General features: G+C 34.8%; 1 protein-coding gene across 4 annotated transcripts in view; it reads right to left on the bottom strand.

Moving 5' to 3' along the window:
- The window catches only part of ANTXR2 (ANTXR cell adhesion molecule 2), a 155,774-nt gene that overhangs the window by 50,016 nt on the left and 88,973 nt on the right, over positions 1-16,785 (bottom strand). For 2 of the 4 annotated variants that reach the window (XM_025385226.1, XM_025385225.1), the window contains exons 15-16: positions 11,566-11,733; positions 11,180-11,260 (exon numbers count right to left, since the gene is read on the bottom strand). In XM_025385226.1, coding sequence (XP_025241011.1) covers positions 11,180-11,260; positions 11,566-11,733 — 249 coding nt within the window. Of the gene's footprint in view, positions 1-11,065; positions 11,261-11,565; positions 11,734-16,785 lie in introns of those variants that run through there. The other 2 variants (XM_025385224.1, XM_025385227.1) reach the window with 1 other exon arrangement.

Below are 16,785 nucleotides of genomic sequence, written 5' to 3'. Positions count from 1 at the left end.
TATTTGAGATGGTCATATGTGCGTGTATCTGTGTGTGTGTGTCTCACCAATCTGCACTAGGTTCGGCCTTAAAGCTATTTAAATAAAATACAGTGAATTCATAATTAACTATTAAGAAATCATTCATGTCAGGAAATGGCTCTAGGAAACAAAAGTGCTTGATTTAAAAAAAAATTACAAAACTCTAATATGATTCAAAACAAAAGTATGATTAGTACTGGATATGATTATGAAATTTAATATATATTGTGTATTATTTTCAGTATACTAACCTGCTTGCTAAGAAGCATTATGGGAACCTAAAGTATCTTTCTGCCACATTTTCCAAGTAAAAAGAGCTCTTCAAGGAGAAAGAGATGATGTATATTAGAGAATGAAATTATTGTGAAATGGCAATCAGTTTGTAGAAACTATCCCAACTTTATAAGTTTTTTAAAAGCATAAGGAGAAAAAAAATCTTGTAATTATTTGAAATTAAGAAAGTGTTAACTCAAAGTCAGAAAAAATAAAATGGTAAACAAATGTCCACAGGTATTCTTTCATTTCTCCTTATTTTCTGTTTCCTTCTCTTTTTTTTGTTATTTGCAAAGTTTGAAAAATAAATTATTTATTTTATACCTCAAAATTATATCAGTTTCAAAATTCTTAAATGTGTGAGGTTGGAATTTGATTCAGAGTACAATTAGTGGAAAATATAAATAAAAATGATATGGAAAAATTTGTCAAGAAATTACTTAGAGAATATAATTATTACTATTGAATACTACTATATATTAGTTTCTATGTTATACAAATCCTAGTGTTTTATTTATAAATAAAAATGAAAGATACTTAGCAAAGTTAAAAAGGCATTTATAAGTACATTTTTAGGAATAAAGGGACAATAAAAGCTTCCTACTCAAGCCAATTTCCTTAACTGAGTTATAAAGCTTTCCTTAAACTAAACTTATAAATGAGGTTCTGGTAGACATAAAGGCACCATCATAATGCAACAAACTGTCTACAAAAAAATGCACTTTATTCCCCCTCGGACTGGGTCTTCTGAGCTCTAAATTTAAAAATGAGTATTTAACGCATGTAGAATCATGTAGATTTTTGTAAATTATTAGAAATTATAGTAATTTATTTAAATACATATTTAAGCCTTTGTAATAAAAAGTATATAAAAACTATACACAAAGTAACCAAAAAACAGGGGAAAAAAAGGTTAAAATTGTATGTGTTGACATTTCTGCTCCCCGTTGGATGATTTAATTCATGTCTTCAAGGTATTCTACATCACAGGCATATGTTGAGCCTCAGAAAATAATGTGTTTAGTCCTGGACCACCAAGACATTTCAAAAGTATTTTTTTTTTTTTTTCCAGATAGGATCTTGCTTTGTCACCCAGGCTGGAGTGCAATAGTGTGATCATGGCTTACTGTAGCCTTGACATCTCTGGCTCAAGCAATCCTCCCACCTCAGCTTCCCAAGTAGCTGGTACTATAGGCATGTTCCACTCTGTCAGGCTAATATTTTGTAATTTTTGTTTGTAATTTTTGGTCTCCCTATGTTGCCCAGGCTGGTCTCAAACTCCTGGACTCAAGGGATTCTCTCATCTCTGCCTCCCAAAGTGTTGGGATTGCAGGTGTAAGCCCCACACGCAGCGAACAGCATTCCTTCAGAGTGCCAAAGCTCACTGATGATGATGGAAAGAAGTTACATTTCTAAAATCAGTGCATTGAGAAGCGGTATTTACACTAATCATTTTTTGTTTCTTGTTTATCAAAAATTTGCTGATTTTTAATCAAGATAAATATTTATCTAAACTTGGAAATTAATACATAAAATGTATATGATTCCACTAAATAGCTAATAATGCCTATATGGGGAGGGAAGACAACCAAGTACCCAAGTTCTGTTTATAGGTTCTTTGAAAAAAAATAAATTTTTTGGTAATTTAAATGATTAAATTTTGCATATTCTGCATTTCAGTTCAGGAAACCAGACTGAGTCAACACCTTTGCCAACTTATATGCCTAATTAAGAGATTATTTTATTGAAACTAAGAAATGTTATCAAAAAGCATTCTATTTCATGAATTTATTTTCCACTGATACAGTTGATGATATACACAGTGAGCAAATATGTTCTATAAGAATATAGACATAGTTATAAACATGCTATATGCACACACTCCTAAAACAGTCAGTGGGACAGCAGTAATAATGGCATGTTCATGAGATGGATTTTTCTTGTAAAAATTTATCTTTCAAATATGCAAAAACTTAAGTTAATTACTTCCATTAATTTAAACGTAATATGATGGTATTTTAAAGATGTCCCGAAAGGTAAAGGCCAAAGATAATAATAATTAAAGATAATATAAAGAACGGAAAAGTCTAGTGGTATTATTTTCCAGCTTTGTTGCATCAGAATTGCCCTAAAAAAAACTATAACAAATTTCAGATCTTACATAAATAAAAGGTTTAGAGTTTTTTAAACATTTTACGTTTTCTACTCTCACTTTAACATGTAGAAGGAAATGAATAAAAATACATGGGCATTTTATGTATGATAGGACTGACTCAATTAGGCTACAATAAAGGGTTTTTTTTTTTCTAAAGCCCCTAAAATCTGTTACAAAGTTCAGCTATATGGCACAAAATATTTGGATGGAAACTAAAAACTAAATCTAAGAACGTAGTCTTTTTTAAAAACAATGATTTATGGGGTAATAATATTGACCAGCCCAGGCTATCAATGTAAATATATTTTAATGATTTTTTTAAAGAATGCAGTTATTAGCAGCATAATTCTAGGCACTGAAGACATTTGAAGCATCAAATCAATTGAGTGAAGGTTTCAATCTGCTCTGAAAGACCCACTAGTGGTTACACTTCGCAACTGTGTTGGGAACATAATGGCAGTATGATGCAGAACCCCTACTATCCAGATGTTTATTCTACTTGAAGATGACGTGGTTTAAGAGTGCTAAGCACTGGGTGATTTGTAAACATAATGGAGTACAGAGCCATCCTTGAGAAGGCTGGAATCACTTAAGAAGCTACCATTAAAAAGGGCAAGGCCAGTGTGAGCCTGAAAATTCAGATGCAGGACTGAAAGGCACGAACATAAGTCTAACTAGAGATGTAAACAAGAGGTAGAACCCAAAGCCTTTGCCTTTGAGGTTATCAGGCTTCTCTGGTTCCTTTTAAGTGACCTGTGCAACCTACCTTCTCTGATATTTTTGTGGGTTTTGCTGTACACTTAAAAAATTGGAGGATTGAGACAGTGTTCTGTCAGACTGAATATTCTTGAGAAAGCAACCGCCATCAATCATTTCAAAAAAATGAAATTATCTGCATAACTGACAAAAGTCCTCTCAATATACTGAAAAATATTTATGTTGCTTATTTCAACAAGACATAAAAACTTTGCCACATACTACCATTTGCCCTTAGGCCATTGCTCCCTGGCTACTTCCCACTCCAAAGGATACTTTTGAGTCAGCAGCAATCCTTTTTCTCAAGAAAGGGAGCCTGAATTATACAAATGATAATAGCTTACGTTACTATAGAATCTTTATTGTCTTACCATTCCCAGTATCTCTTTCGTATCAGGCTAATATTTTAACTAATTCTATTATGCCATATTTACGTGTGCAAAATTAAGGAGTTTTTGTAGTATTTCCATTGAAAAGTCAACAAATTCTTGAATATTTTGTATCTGGCTGAATGTAGGTAGTAGAGGAGGAGAATCGCCCAAAAAGAAAATGTTTGCTTACTTCTGACTTAACATTTTATTTTTTTATATGCAACTATAGGAATGAAGTCTTTATGAATAGGAATCAATTAAAGTCAATATAATTTTGTAAATTTTGTTTTACTAAAAAATTACATCCATCTGCAAAAAAATCTAACTCAATTTCATCTCCGTGTAATAAGAAACCTTATAAGTTTAAAAACAAATGGTGGATGTACTTGACGAGTGTTACTAGGATTCTTCAACTGCTGTATACACACTTTTATGTCTGCTTGCTGGTGAAGGAGGGACTGCCTTCTGAAGGTTAACATAACCTCAATTACAGCCAAGAAGCTCCTTGGAGATTTAATTGGTTTGTGGAACTACTCCAAAACTAGTGCTGCGCTTTCTTCTTTCTTTGCCTTTCTGCTTCTCTAACTCTCTCTTTTCAAATCAAAAAGGAGAACGCATGGTAATGCATCATTTATAAATTACCTTGTTACTGCGAAAAACAAAACACTGCTTTGAAAACCAAACAAACTCCTGCTGCGGACTCCGGCATGTTTGATGGAGGCCCTTCAAAAGAGTCCACGGCTTAATGGAGGTTGTTTATGTGGAGACTTCGATCTGTACCTGCTGTCCCCTGTCACTCCCTGGAAACTTGGCGGCAGATGTTGCAGCGTTAAGTTGTCTCTGAAGTGGTTTTCTGTCCTCGTCTCCCCACCGCAACGGAGTCAAACTACATTAGATCTCTTATTTGTGCCTAAGGCAAGTTTGGGAGCGCAGCTGTGTCCACCCCCACTCCTACCTTTGGTGTTTCAGGCCTCCAGGCAGCGAGAGTGAGACCAAAACGGTTCTGCCGCTCTCAACTACCTCCGCTGACAATCCGGCCGCTCGCTGCGGGCTGGGGAGGCCGCTGCCGCCGCTGCAAACAGATGTCAGCGACAACCTGCTAGCTTACACCTGGACGCGCGGCCCTCACCTCGCGCGCCGCGCTGAAACATTCATGACTCGGAGGACTTCCCGCCGCAATCAAAGCCCGGGCCCGGCGTGCGGCCCACGGACCCCGCCACCTCAGCGGGAGCTGGCGCGCGGAAGAGAGCGCGAGAGAGGGCCCGAGCGGGAGACTGCTCGCCTGCTTTGATACTTTATGCCTGAACTTCAATTACTTGATCAAGGACTTCAATTCAGCAGTGAATTCTTCCGCAAACGAGCTCGGTGCGACCTCCGAGCCATAAAAGGGGCGCATTTGGCTAGAAATTCACCGTGACGGGACTTACATAGTAAATGTGCGTGATTCTGGGTTGAATTCTAGGAACGCTGATTTGTTTATACAACTAAACCTGAGTCTCCAGAGGCAGAATCTGCAGTAAACAATTATAAATAAATGACATGATTGTTTTCCTAGGTAGAAAACATGCTGTTGACTAGGCAGAGGTAGTGTTATTTAGAACCATTAGCCACAACCTGAAAACAACTGTTTTATTGCCTCTCAAGTGGCATGAAGTTTGTTTTGCCTTTTTTTAGTCACTATCCCTTCCTTTAAAAATCAGATATGAGAAAGGATTCTCATTTACTTCTTGACAATACACATCAAGCTACATCCATTTCTATCTTAAAAAATTGTGTAGTCTTCCTGATTTCTAAAGTGTACAAATTCCTTTATAATCACATACATGGAACTTGTATACCTGTACAAATACTTCATAAGAAGCATAATCAAAAGTAAATATTATGCATTTATACACACACAAACCATTATGAGCACAGAGAACACAGGAAGATAAAATTATTTGCAAAATATATTCACCAATTTATATGTTGATAAGAAAGTTTATTTTTAAAAGAATTGACTTTAACAGACAATAACATTTGTTCCAGTGAACTTTTTGCAAATGCAGAGACAATTCTTTTAGAGGGAATCAGTGTATCTAATCTAAGCGGATACAATGTTATTTACAAATTTCCTAATATTCCCAATATCAGATAATTTGTTGAGAAGATAGATTTGTTGATATAAAAGTGATACACACTTTCAAAGGGCAATGGACATTTCTTAAAAATATAAAATCTTTCATGAATTGGTCTAAGCTCAATGTTTTTCATTTAATCAGATTGTGACTGACATTAGGGATGTAAGTTTGCAAATAGTAGGATTTCACCCTTGTTTAGAGCCCAATCGTAGGTGTGTGTGATTATTTAAAGCTAACAAAAGAACTCTAGGACTAATTTTTCTCATTCAATGAATGACTATACTAGGACTTAGACAGACAGACAGACACACACACACACACACACACATACACTACTCTGAGGTCAATTCATTTTCTCCTTTCTTCAAGCAAATATAAATGTAGATGGATAGGCAGTTATTCAAAGAACAGCTAGAGAAGTAGAGGATACCACCACTTGGGCATTGTAGTTCCCTAAATTTTAATTTTCTTTAGTTCATGTAATTCCATGAGATAAACCACATCTATATAAACTAAATTGGTAAAAACCATAAGGTTTAGTAACTTTAATTTTTTACCAACTAACCACAGTAAGTAGAAGGTAATGGTGAGCTATGGATGTCTTCTTATGCATAAAGCATTACCAAAGCAGATCATCCTATTTTAATATCATGCATCAAAATTAGCTGTGCCAAATATACTCTGAATTCCTGATACTCTTCCTGCCTCTGGGTCATTATTTTCTGAATAGGTAAATTACTGTAAGTTCCCAAATGAAAGATAACTCTAAAGCAAAAAAGAACTGAAATTTAAGAAATATTATGTGCTCTTTCTACAAAATAGAAATAAAATTTGTAGGATATTAGAGTCTCAATACAGATTACATCACTGCCCCATGCAAAAATAATTTTACTTAAACAAATAATTAAATATTACCTTTTGGATAATATTTTTATGTTTGCATTATTTTAGAGACTTAAAATTCACTGAAATATTTATCATGATTAAGTGCCCTATGATTGCTGCAGATTCTTTTTGGCATAAGTATCACAGAGTCAAACAGTTGCCTTTGTCAATAAAGATATTTACTGTGCTGGTGACTATAAGAATAGGACAACTAAAGGCTTCATTTGTTCACAAGAAGCCAGCTGAAAATTAACATAAAAATGTATAAACTAGTATAAGAAACTGTCAAAACAAAGTGAAAGCGTAGTGGAAATAAATGTATTTAAGAAGAAACAGAGAAAAAAGAAGGAAGGAAGGAAGGAAAAAAAGGAGGGAGGGAAAAAGGGAGGTGGGAAGGAAGGGAGGTATGATAGCATTTTAGAGACAGTGAAATCAAAACAGTACGATTTCTTAATACATCCTGTAAACTTAAAAAATGTTGGGCCCTTCAATTATCCTAATAATGTACAGAAAGCTATTTCACTAAAGTAGTGGAATAATTCTTGCTGTGTATTTTTATGATCTAATCTCTGGAAAGATGTAGGTTAAGGTTTATATGTGTGTGGGATAGGGAATTTAAATGGGAGTTAATTTTATGAAATAAAGAAGACCTGGTTGATGATGTAGAGTTGACATAAAATTAGATTTTTTTTTTTTTTTTTTTGAGACAGGGTGTCCCTCTGTTGCCCAGGCTGGAGCGCAGTGGTGCAATCTCAGCTCACTACTGCAACCTTCACCTCCTGGGTTCAAGGGATTCTTCTACCTCAGCCTCCTGAGTAGCTGGGACTACAGGTGTGCCCCACCACGCCTGGCTAATTTTTATATTTTTTGGTAGAGACAGGGTTTCACCATGTTGGCCAGGCTAGTCTCCAACTCCTGGCCTCAAGTGATCCACCTGCCTTGGCCTCCCAAAGTACCGGGATTACAGGTGTGAGCCACCACACCTGGACACATGTGGATATTCTTAATAATTTTTTGTGAAACGTTGAAAATGGAAAGCTGGGGAATAAAAATGTTGTGGGGGTGGGGGCAAAGATTTCTCAAGTTGTCTAAAAGGTAAAGGTCATATGCTGATAACTACAGACTTGACATAAAACCTCAGTCTAAAACAAAATAATAAATATTATAAAGAAAAACTAGCAAGAAACATAAAGGCAAAACAGCAAATCATGCCAAGCTTACCTGATTTTCTTGAGTGAAGAATGTGTGGTTGGGTTTGGTTGGATGGGTGAATAGATAGATACACTTATACCTTAAATTCAGCAAGGAATTTAACAAAATTTATTAAATATCCTTGTAAATCATGTAGTAAACTGAATTTGTACTGTTGGGTAGGTTCCTAGCTTTAACATAGTAATGTCACTTAACTGTGCAGCATCCATCTGTGAGGAAGGGCTCTCATGGGATGCCACACTGAGGTTTCAACATTGGCTTGAAATAAAAATTTGCAGGTAAGAAAACATCAGAAGCACTAAAGCTAAAATGAATAGGTATGACGATAAAAGATTAACTCAGACTGCATCAGGCACACATAGAATCATAATATGTATCTGATAAAAAAACAAATCAATTAATTGAATCAACAACTGATGTTTACTAAGCCTGAAGTCCTGTACTTAAGTAAAAACAAATTTTTCAAAAGGCATAAATAGCATAGATGTAGAGTAGAAAAAGTGGGGTTTTAATTAACCTCACATAATAAACGTCAACTATATTTTACTGATACCTCTGAGGTTCAGAATCTTTCAAAGCTGAAAGTTTTATCCCACATTTGTCACCAAAATTCATTTGGAAGCAATGAATTTTATAATTCATATATATTAAAATATAATAGAAAAATGTCTGAATAATATGGTTAGGAAATGATGCTTTACATAATATTTGATACATAGACTATATCATATTCCTAAAATCAGAAAAATCCTGAATTTTGAAATAATATGACCTCAAGAGTTACAAAAAAGGCTTTGGACTTATCTTAGACAAAAGTGTGACCATATCGATTAAAAAAAGAAAAGAAAAGAAAAAGGAAGAAAATCTTGGTCAAAATAATGGAAAGGGAAGTATTATTCTTCAAACATGAAAAAATAAATAATTTCACCTGCTGGGGCAACATTTGAAATATTACAGCATTATAATTTAAGAAGAATGTTAAATCCATTTGGTATCTAACAGAGTACCTGATATATGTTAGGCACTACGTAAATATTTGTTGAATGAATGACTATAATGCATCATTTTAAAAACTAAACATACCAATTTATCGAAACTCACATTTCTTCTTTTCTATTCCCAGTGAATCTTTCTGGTTTTCACTTCCGAATCCCAGATTATCTAGCAAACCATGAATTACTGCCTCAGTGACTTTGCTCATGATGCCACATCTATGGAAATGCTCATTCTAGCTATTTCCTACCTATATTCAAAGGCAGAGCACCTATATTTTTGAAGAAGCTTTCCCTAATCTCTCCTTAGGGAGAGCTAGTTTTTATTTTTCTATTCACTCAAGAGTACCCAGAACACATTCCAGAATAAATCTTATTTTTGCACATGTCTTGTTTCCCAAACAAAGTTTAGGTTTCTTAAGGGCAGAGGCTGCTGTTTGTTTCTACCCTTCGATATCACCTGATGCCATTGCTTGTACATATTTATAATCCAAAAATTATTGAATTGAATCAAAATTAATAGGAATAATGAAAGACTATAAACTAAATTGCAATCATGACAGTTAAAAGAAAATATAAAGTATTAGCAAGAGAGCTGAGACCACTGTCTGTTTTTGTTGGCTAGTATATATTCAATGTTAGCTCAATGCCCAGCACTTAATAAAGTGAAAATTATTGAACAAATAAACTAGTGTCTAACCTGGGGAATAAAAACTAAGATGATGCATGAAAACAATTTTAAAACACGTGAAGTTAACATGTAGCATGTAGAAGAGGAAGAAGAGTTAGTACATGTTGTTCCAGTACAGAACTCCGGATCACAGATGAATTTTAAAAGATACAAATGTCATTATGTGAAAACTTTTTATGAAGAACCACAGTGATTGGATAATGAAAGAGGCTGCTTTATAAACCAACTAGTTCTCTCTACTTATGGTCTTAGCAAACAGTAAATGATGATCCATTGGGAAAATTCCAGGAATAAATTTTCTCAAATTGGATTTTTAAAAAATCCCCTGAAGCTGAAGTTCATGAAGCTTATTCCCTTGTTAAAACAGAGCAATGTTCATGTTGACACACAATGAACCAATTCTGCTGAGGTAGGAGGCAGTACTGGATTCTGGAGGTGAGGCTTGACACCAGACCTAATTGCTGATTAACTAAAACAGGGACGGGGCAAAAACACTTTCCCATACGACACACTGACGAGGGTGCCATGTCAGTTTGCCATTGCCATGGCAACACCCAGAAGTTACCACCACTTTCCATGACAACGACCCAACGACCCAGAAGTTGTCACACCTTTTCTAGAAATGTCTGCATGATCCACCCCTTAATTATCATATAATTAAAAGTGGATATCAATGTGACTACAGAACTGCTTCTGAGCTGCTCCTCTGGGCACACTGCCTATAGGGTAGCCCTGCTCCGCAAGGAGTAGTACCTCCGCTGCTGCTATGCACTGTCGCTTCCATAAAAGTTGCTAACACCTCTGGCTCACCCTTGAATTCTTTTCTAGATGAAGCCAGGAAACTTCCGGGGCTAAGCTCCAATTTGGGAACCCTCCTGCCCTGCATCAGATTCCTTCTTAGGTGAAGTTAAGAACTCTCCCAGGCTGAGCTTCAATTTTGGGGCTCCCCTGCCCTGCATCACTACTGTTATGAACTGTACTGTCTCTGAACCAAATCTAACCATTGTTACATACGAAAAGGTTTTAATCAATTTTTCTTACATCAATACAGTGGAAAATAGTACTAGTATATTACAGAAATTACAGAACTAGAGGAATTGTAGCCACATTTCCAAACAAAAATATAGCTTCAGACAGACTTCCCTGATGGGGAAAAATATATACATATACATATTGTGTGTGTGTGTGTATGTTTATCACCATCACAGATTTTTATAATGCTTTATAACTTTAAAGACACTTTTACATAATAGTCAAGAAATTCGATAACATCAACTGTTGAAGGCAGGGAACATACTTATACCTATAAAACAGATTCTGAGGCCTTTGCCCTAGGCCTTATTGCTCCTAAATGCTACTAAATGCTAGAGAAGGACTTCAGCTACTAAATTCCAGTCTGTTGGAACATTGTGTCTTCAAAGTCAAGGGCTGATGCAATGATTGTGCTTATTAAAGTATGTGTACAAATGACCAGAATTGTAAAGAATTACTTGAAAAAGGAATGGTGTAAAAATGTAGTTTGAAGATGCATTCTAATAACAGGTACTTTATAGAAAACTCTATGTAATAGAAATCTACACTTGACAGTATTTCCTTCCTCAAGTTCAATAGGGCTTTAAAATCATTTTTTATTACTATTTCCCTGCCTTCATTATACTGACCCAAGCAGTTAGCTCTTTCTCAATACATTCCCATATACAAACCTCATCTCCTTCCTGAGGTCGCATCAAAGAAACCCGGTCATACTGCCGCCTCAACAAAGCCCAGAGAGCATCAAGACGACCCTAAGGGAAAATGAGACTTGTGAATTCCCAGAGAATGTACTCAATCTCTATGTACTGAATAAATGAAGACGTAAAACGAAGAAAATAAAATCATCTTTACCTTCATTTCTTTCATAAGGTAAACTAGTAAGTAATAAAAACCTGGAGGTTCTTATTGCCAAGAAAGTATTCAGCTGCTAAGAGTGTACAATGAACGTCTGCAATTTGATCTACCCTCTTTAAAGTAGTTGGCAAGACGTGGTACTAAAAATGTTACAATGTCTCCAGAAGTTCTGAGTTAAATTACACAAAATTTGGACACGTACCTTAATTGGCGTGTACCATTTTGTCTGTGGAGGCTGGTGTGTGGGTTTGGGTCGTGGTGGTCTAGGCCTGATGGGTTCCTCTGTTTCTTCAGGAATCTTCACCACAGCATTTTTGGCTTTCTCTAGCCTTGCACCTTCCTCAGTAGATCCTTTATCACCCCAACGAACCTGTAAAACAAAGAGAGAGTACTGTTATAAGACATAAAGTGTCCTAGAGGAACAGGTTCTTATTGAGTCTATGGTCCTTTAGTTCACATCTCAGAGTAAAAAAAGAAGATGAGCAGGTATCCTAATTCCTAATTTCTCCTCTTCTGAGGCTGAATAGGTTTCTCACCACTCCTTACTGTATTTAATACTAAGATCCAAAAAAACAAAAAGGCCCTTTGCAAAAATCTGAAGCCAACTAAATTTGAAGCAACCATTTTTCCATAGTTTTAAATAAAGAGTCCATTTGTGGTTTACATATGAAATGCATGACAGTGTGTAATCCTGTTCTCTAATTTGGTTTGCTCCCCTGCTAGCTAAACACATACCCATATGTAGTGATGACACTGGAAGAAATATATGAAAATGATGATAGTTAGCATTTACTGAGTGATTACTATGTGTCAGTCTGCATTTAATCCATACAAAAATGCAGTGAGATAGAGACTACATTTTATTCTTTCCAGATGAGGCACAAGGAGGTTAAGTGATGTGCCCAGAGCCAAACAGCTAGTAAGTGACGGGGCATGGATCTGAACATGGATAGAAATGGGTTAATAAGTTTCAAATGGGTTTGAATTTTACCAATGTATTTTATACAAAAGAGTTGCTTCTGCCAAACTTTTCATCACATTTGTTTAAGGCAAAAAGTATGATCTGAACATTTAGTTTTTGAAAGTAAAATAATTATATATGAGTTTTCTTTACTTTTTAGTTCTGCTTTGTAATGTAGTGTTCAGCCTTTAGTTCCCAAGTTCATCCGAGTATGCTTGTGTGGCATATGATTTTTTCATTGAGGAGGACAAATCTGAAAAGACTGCTTTGAAACGAAAAGTTCAGGATCAGTAGAGAATTCCACAAATTACAGCAAATTTCCTCCTCTGAAAAATCTTGACATTGAAAAACCATACGATCAAATGATTGCTTTATTTTTCAATAGGCAGATATTAAGAGCTAAATTTGAATCAAACGGGGCATGTAAATAGGATGCAGCCCCTGGAGAAGAGCTTGTCCAACCAGGAGTAGTGGAAAGTCCTACAAAAACCAAGGACATCACCAAAGATGGGCAAGGTCAGAGAAGTGAAGCTCTAAAAACCTATACTAAGACGTACCCAGGGCACACTATGACACACCAGAGTTAAGTGATTTCTAAAAAGAAAAAAAAATCCTAAGACTTCCTAAAGCATTTTAATGATCTGAATTAGTGGGTAGGGATAGAGAAGATTACTATCCATGGAAAGAACTATTCAGTCTTTTTGATAAGGCTTACTTAGGTGTTTTTACCTTTTTTTACTACAATTTTAGAATGGGCTTTCAATTTCAAGTGGGCCCTGTTGAGTCATTAAAATGTATCTATATCTTTCAGTGTGATCAATGATACTAGAATGTTTTTTATGAGGTTGTTAAAATTGTTTTAAACACCATTAAACCTTTAGAGCTAGATAGTTGGCTTTCTTTCCAGAGAAATGACCTTCTCTTTCCAATCACAGTGTCATCACCTAGATAAACTAACACTTATAAAATATTCAGATACAGCTAAATTGTACTAAAAACTCTAAAATCAGGACACATACCCTTGTAGTTGTACAGGCTCCATTTTAAGGAAAAAAAAGATACACAATTAAATAAAGACACAAATGTCCTAACTTAGAGAAGTCATTCAGGGTAGAAAAAGAAGTAGATACAATTTAGATCCATTCAGAAATGATAGGCTTTACCATAGACAGCTCCCTCGCCTATGTTTCACAGTTGATATTGCAAAGGTCATGATAATCATATTCTTCTTTCAAGTTTCACTAGCACTATTCTCAGATTAAAAAAAAAAAAAATGAAGCTAGTTAAACTAGAGTTCTGACCCAACGTGGCATTTCTAGGTACTAGACTATCAAATGACTGTACTTGAGAAATGTAGTTGCTGAGGTCTAAAGAAGATTCATTAAATAAATTCATTAGTTTTAGTTCATGAGGGAGCTATTTAATCATCATTAACATCATCACCACCACAAACACCACCACAAACAACTCTCACTTACTCGAAGTCTGAAACTAGAAATTATTTGAGTTTTCAAACTCTTAAAAGCAATTAAACATATATATGTGTATGTGTATGTATGCATACATTTTAATATTTTAGTTTGACCACATTGAGACAGTGAAAAAGGACAAAAGAATAACAAGAATAGACTGCTAAAGGAAGCCTTGGCAGAATTAACATATCGGGCTTTATTATGGAAAAAAAAAATAAGTGTAAGCTTGATAGCTAAATTCTTCCAACTCCACTTGGCTTTCATTATAAGCAATAAAATTCCATAATTTCCAGAGCATATTTGGATGACTAGGAGGTTATATCATTGAGGAGCAATTTCAGAATCGAGAAAAGAAACAAAAACAGTTTCATACTGAATTGGCAGAAACACACATTTGAAGTCATTAGGTATTGTGGATCAGTTGTGCTAACAGCTGTTATTAACATCATCTCAGTTGCAGCTTTCTAAAATTCCCATTACCATAGTGTTTAAATATTTAATTTAAAGAAGAAGGAAGAAAAAATATTCTAGGTAAAAATCCCTATACTAGCTTAAAATAACCTTAGCTATAAAAATGTGTTCTGTAATTCACATGTGCTCATAATTTCTATAATTCCTTTACTTTTCCTAGTTTAAGAGCTTTTTTTTTTAAAAAAAAAAAAAAAGAGAGAAATACCTTCCAGGTTTGAATAACCATGCTTTTAAAACAAATTTTGTTTGCATGGCGGCACCTGCCTGTAGCCCCAGCTACATGAGAGAATCGAGAGAATCGCTTGAGCTCAGGGGTTCAAGACCAGCCAGGGCAACATAATGCGAACTCCCCATCATCCACTCCAGATTTCTTAACAAATAAGCAGATAAATGAAACATTGTGATTTTCTATTTTCCCTCTCCACATTTAAATAAATTCATGTTTGAAAATGTTTGATGATGCTTAATTCTCAGTTCAATTGTTATTGTGTATTTTTATATACAGGTTGCATATAGTTCAAAAATCTAAAATTCAAAATGCTCTAAAACCTGAAACCCTCAGAGTGCCACTTAGCAGCATAAGAGGAAAACTCCACACCTGACCTCATCTGTTGGGGCACAGTCAACCTTTGTTTCATGCACAAAATTGTTTTAAAACATTGTTCTATTTTAAAATTCATTTATGTTTCTATATTTTGTTTACAAAATATATAAGCATAACATGCATTTATGCTTGTGCATTATGTTTGTGTATTTATTGCATATTTTAAATTCATTTATGTTTGACATACACCTTATACACATATTCTTCTTATGTGTATATAAGGAGTATGTCAAACATATTCCTCTTATGTGTATAAGGTATATATCAAACAAAAATAACTTGCATTTTTACACTTGGGCCCCCTCCCCAAAATATCACATTAAGTATGTGCAAATATCCTGAACTCTGAAAAAAATCCAAAATCTAAAACACTTTTAGCTCCAATCATTTCAGGTAAGGGATACTCAACCTGTATTGTGTTTCCCCTTTGTAACATCCACACTTGCTTTTCCATTTTTTTTCTTCATTCTCATTCTTATTTCCATCTTATTGATGGAATACTTCATGCAAGGTAGTCAAAATTATCCGAAACTAAAATGGACCCAGATTTATTACAAGTAGGCTGAGGTTTTTGGTCTCAAATTTTGTTCAACTGAAAAGGATGGGTGGGCAACATAATTTCACATATTAAGAGTTAATAACTCTTGAAACTTGAACTATCGCTTAGTTAGGGATGTGTGTGTGCTCTTGGCTCTCATAAATATAAACCAATAATGTTCCTTTTAACTCAGGACCCATTCAGGATCTCACTCACACATTTCCTTTCCTTTAGAAAGAGACCTCAATCTTTGGAACACTGGAATATTGAACTAACAAAAATTTGACATATTCCTAGTTTTTTTAAGCAAGAATATTATTTATTCAATTACGGCTCACATACTAATATCCTTACTTTATTATCATGCAGTATTTTACATGAGTGAATTTCAAAATGGTATTAAGCTTATTATTCTGAATATGAACTACTACATGCTCAAATACATTTAAAAAAATAAGTAAATATATAGCATAGATTGAAAATTTTCCATCCAGAGAAACCTACTCACATTTTTGGAATATCCTATCAAGTCTTTTTTTCCCCTGTTATACAGATCTTTTTACACACACATTTTGGAATGAGGTGAAATCAACTAAAAATAAGTTGTTACAGATCATATTTGGATATTTGATTGTAACAGCTTTATTTAAAAGTGTATGTTTTATACATATGGGAACATCCTATATACTTTCTTCCCACCCTTCCATGTCTAGAATGACACAACAAAGGTAAGAAAGGAAAATAACCTTCCGTGTCAAGCAACAAGAACTTGCCTAGCCATGTTCTCTTATATTGTTTGCGATTCTCAGTTTCTAGCACACAAAAACACATGCAATAACTTCTCCAAAGACCAACTTAACTGCATCTAGCAATTGCCTTTAACCACGGATAATTGGCAATGAGGTATCCGTCTCAGAGGATATTTCAACAATAAAGGGCAAGCTCTCAGGGAAAATGTCCATTGTTTCAAGATCTAATGTGGTCCAGAAAAGTAAGAATCACTGTCACATGACCTATATAAACACTTTGGGAATGACAACCATGTTCAGTATGTCTGGGCTTTTTTCTGAAGAAGAGCAAAATTTATTCTGAAAAGGGAAACTCTCCTCGGGAATCTGAATTTTATTTTAACGTATAAAAGAAGAAAACTGCAATAATTGTGGGGTTGTTCATTAGGTTATCAATTTTTGCTGGCACAAAGCAGATATGACAATAGGAAACATGTGCAACAATGGTAAAATGCATAAAACACATTCTAATTGGAAAGGAAAATTATAACTAATAAGGAAGGAATGCCAGGATTTAATAATAAAGTCAATGTGTTCATGAAAAAAATTCCTGAATTGCTCCTTGGGATGGGATGTAGGCCTGTTTAC

Source organism: Theropithecus gelada, chromosome 5 (genome assembly GCF_003255815.1).
Source record: "Theropithecus gelada isolate Dixy chromosome 5, Tgel_1.0, whole genome shotgun sequence".
In the NCBI taxonomy this organism is placed as follows: domain Eukaryota; kingdom Metazoa; phylum Chordata; class Mammalia; order Primates; family Cercopithecidae; genus Theropithecus; species Theropithecus gelada.
The sequence above is the reverse complement of the archived record's forward strand: the minus strand, read 5'-3'. Positions and strand labels throughout refer to the sequence as shown.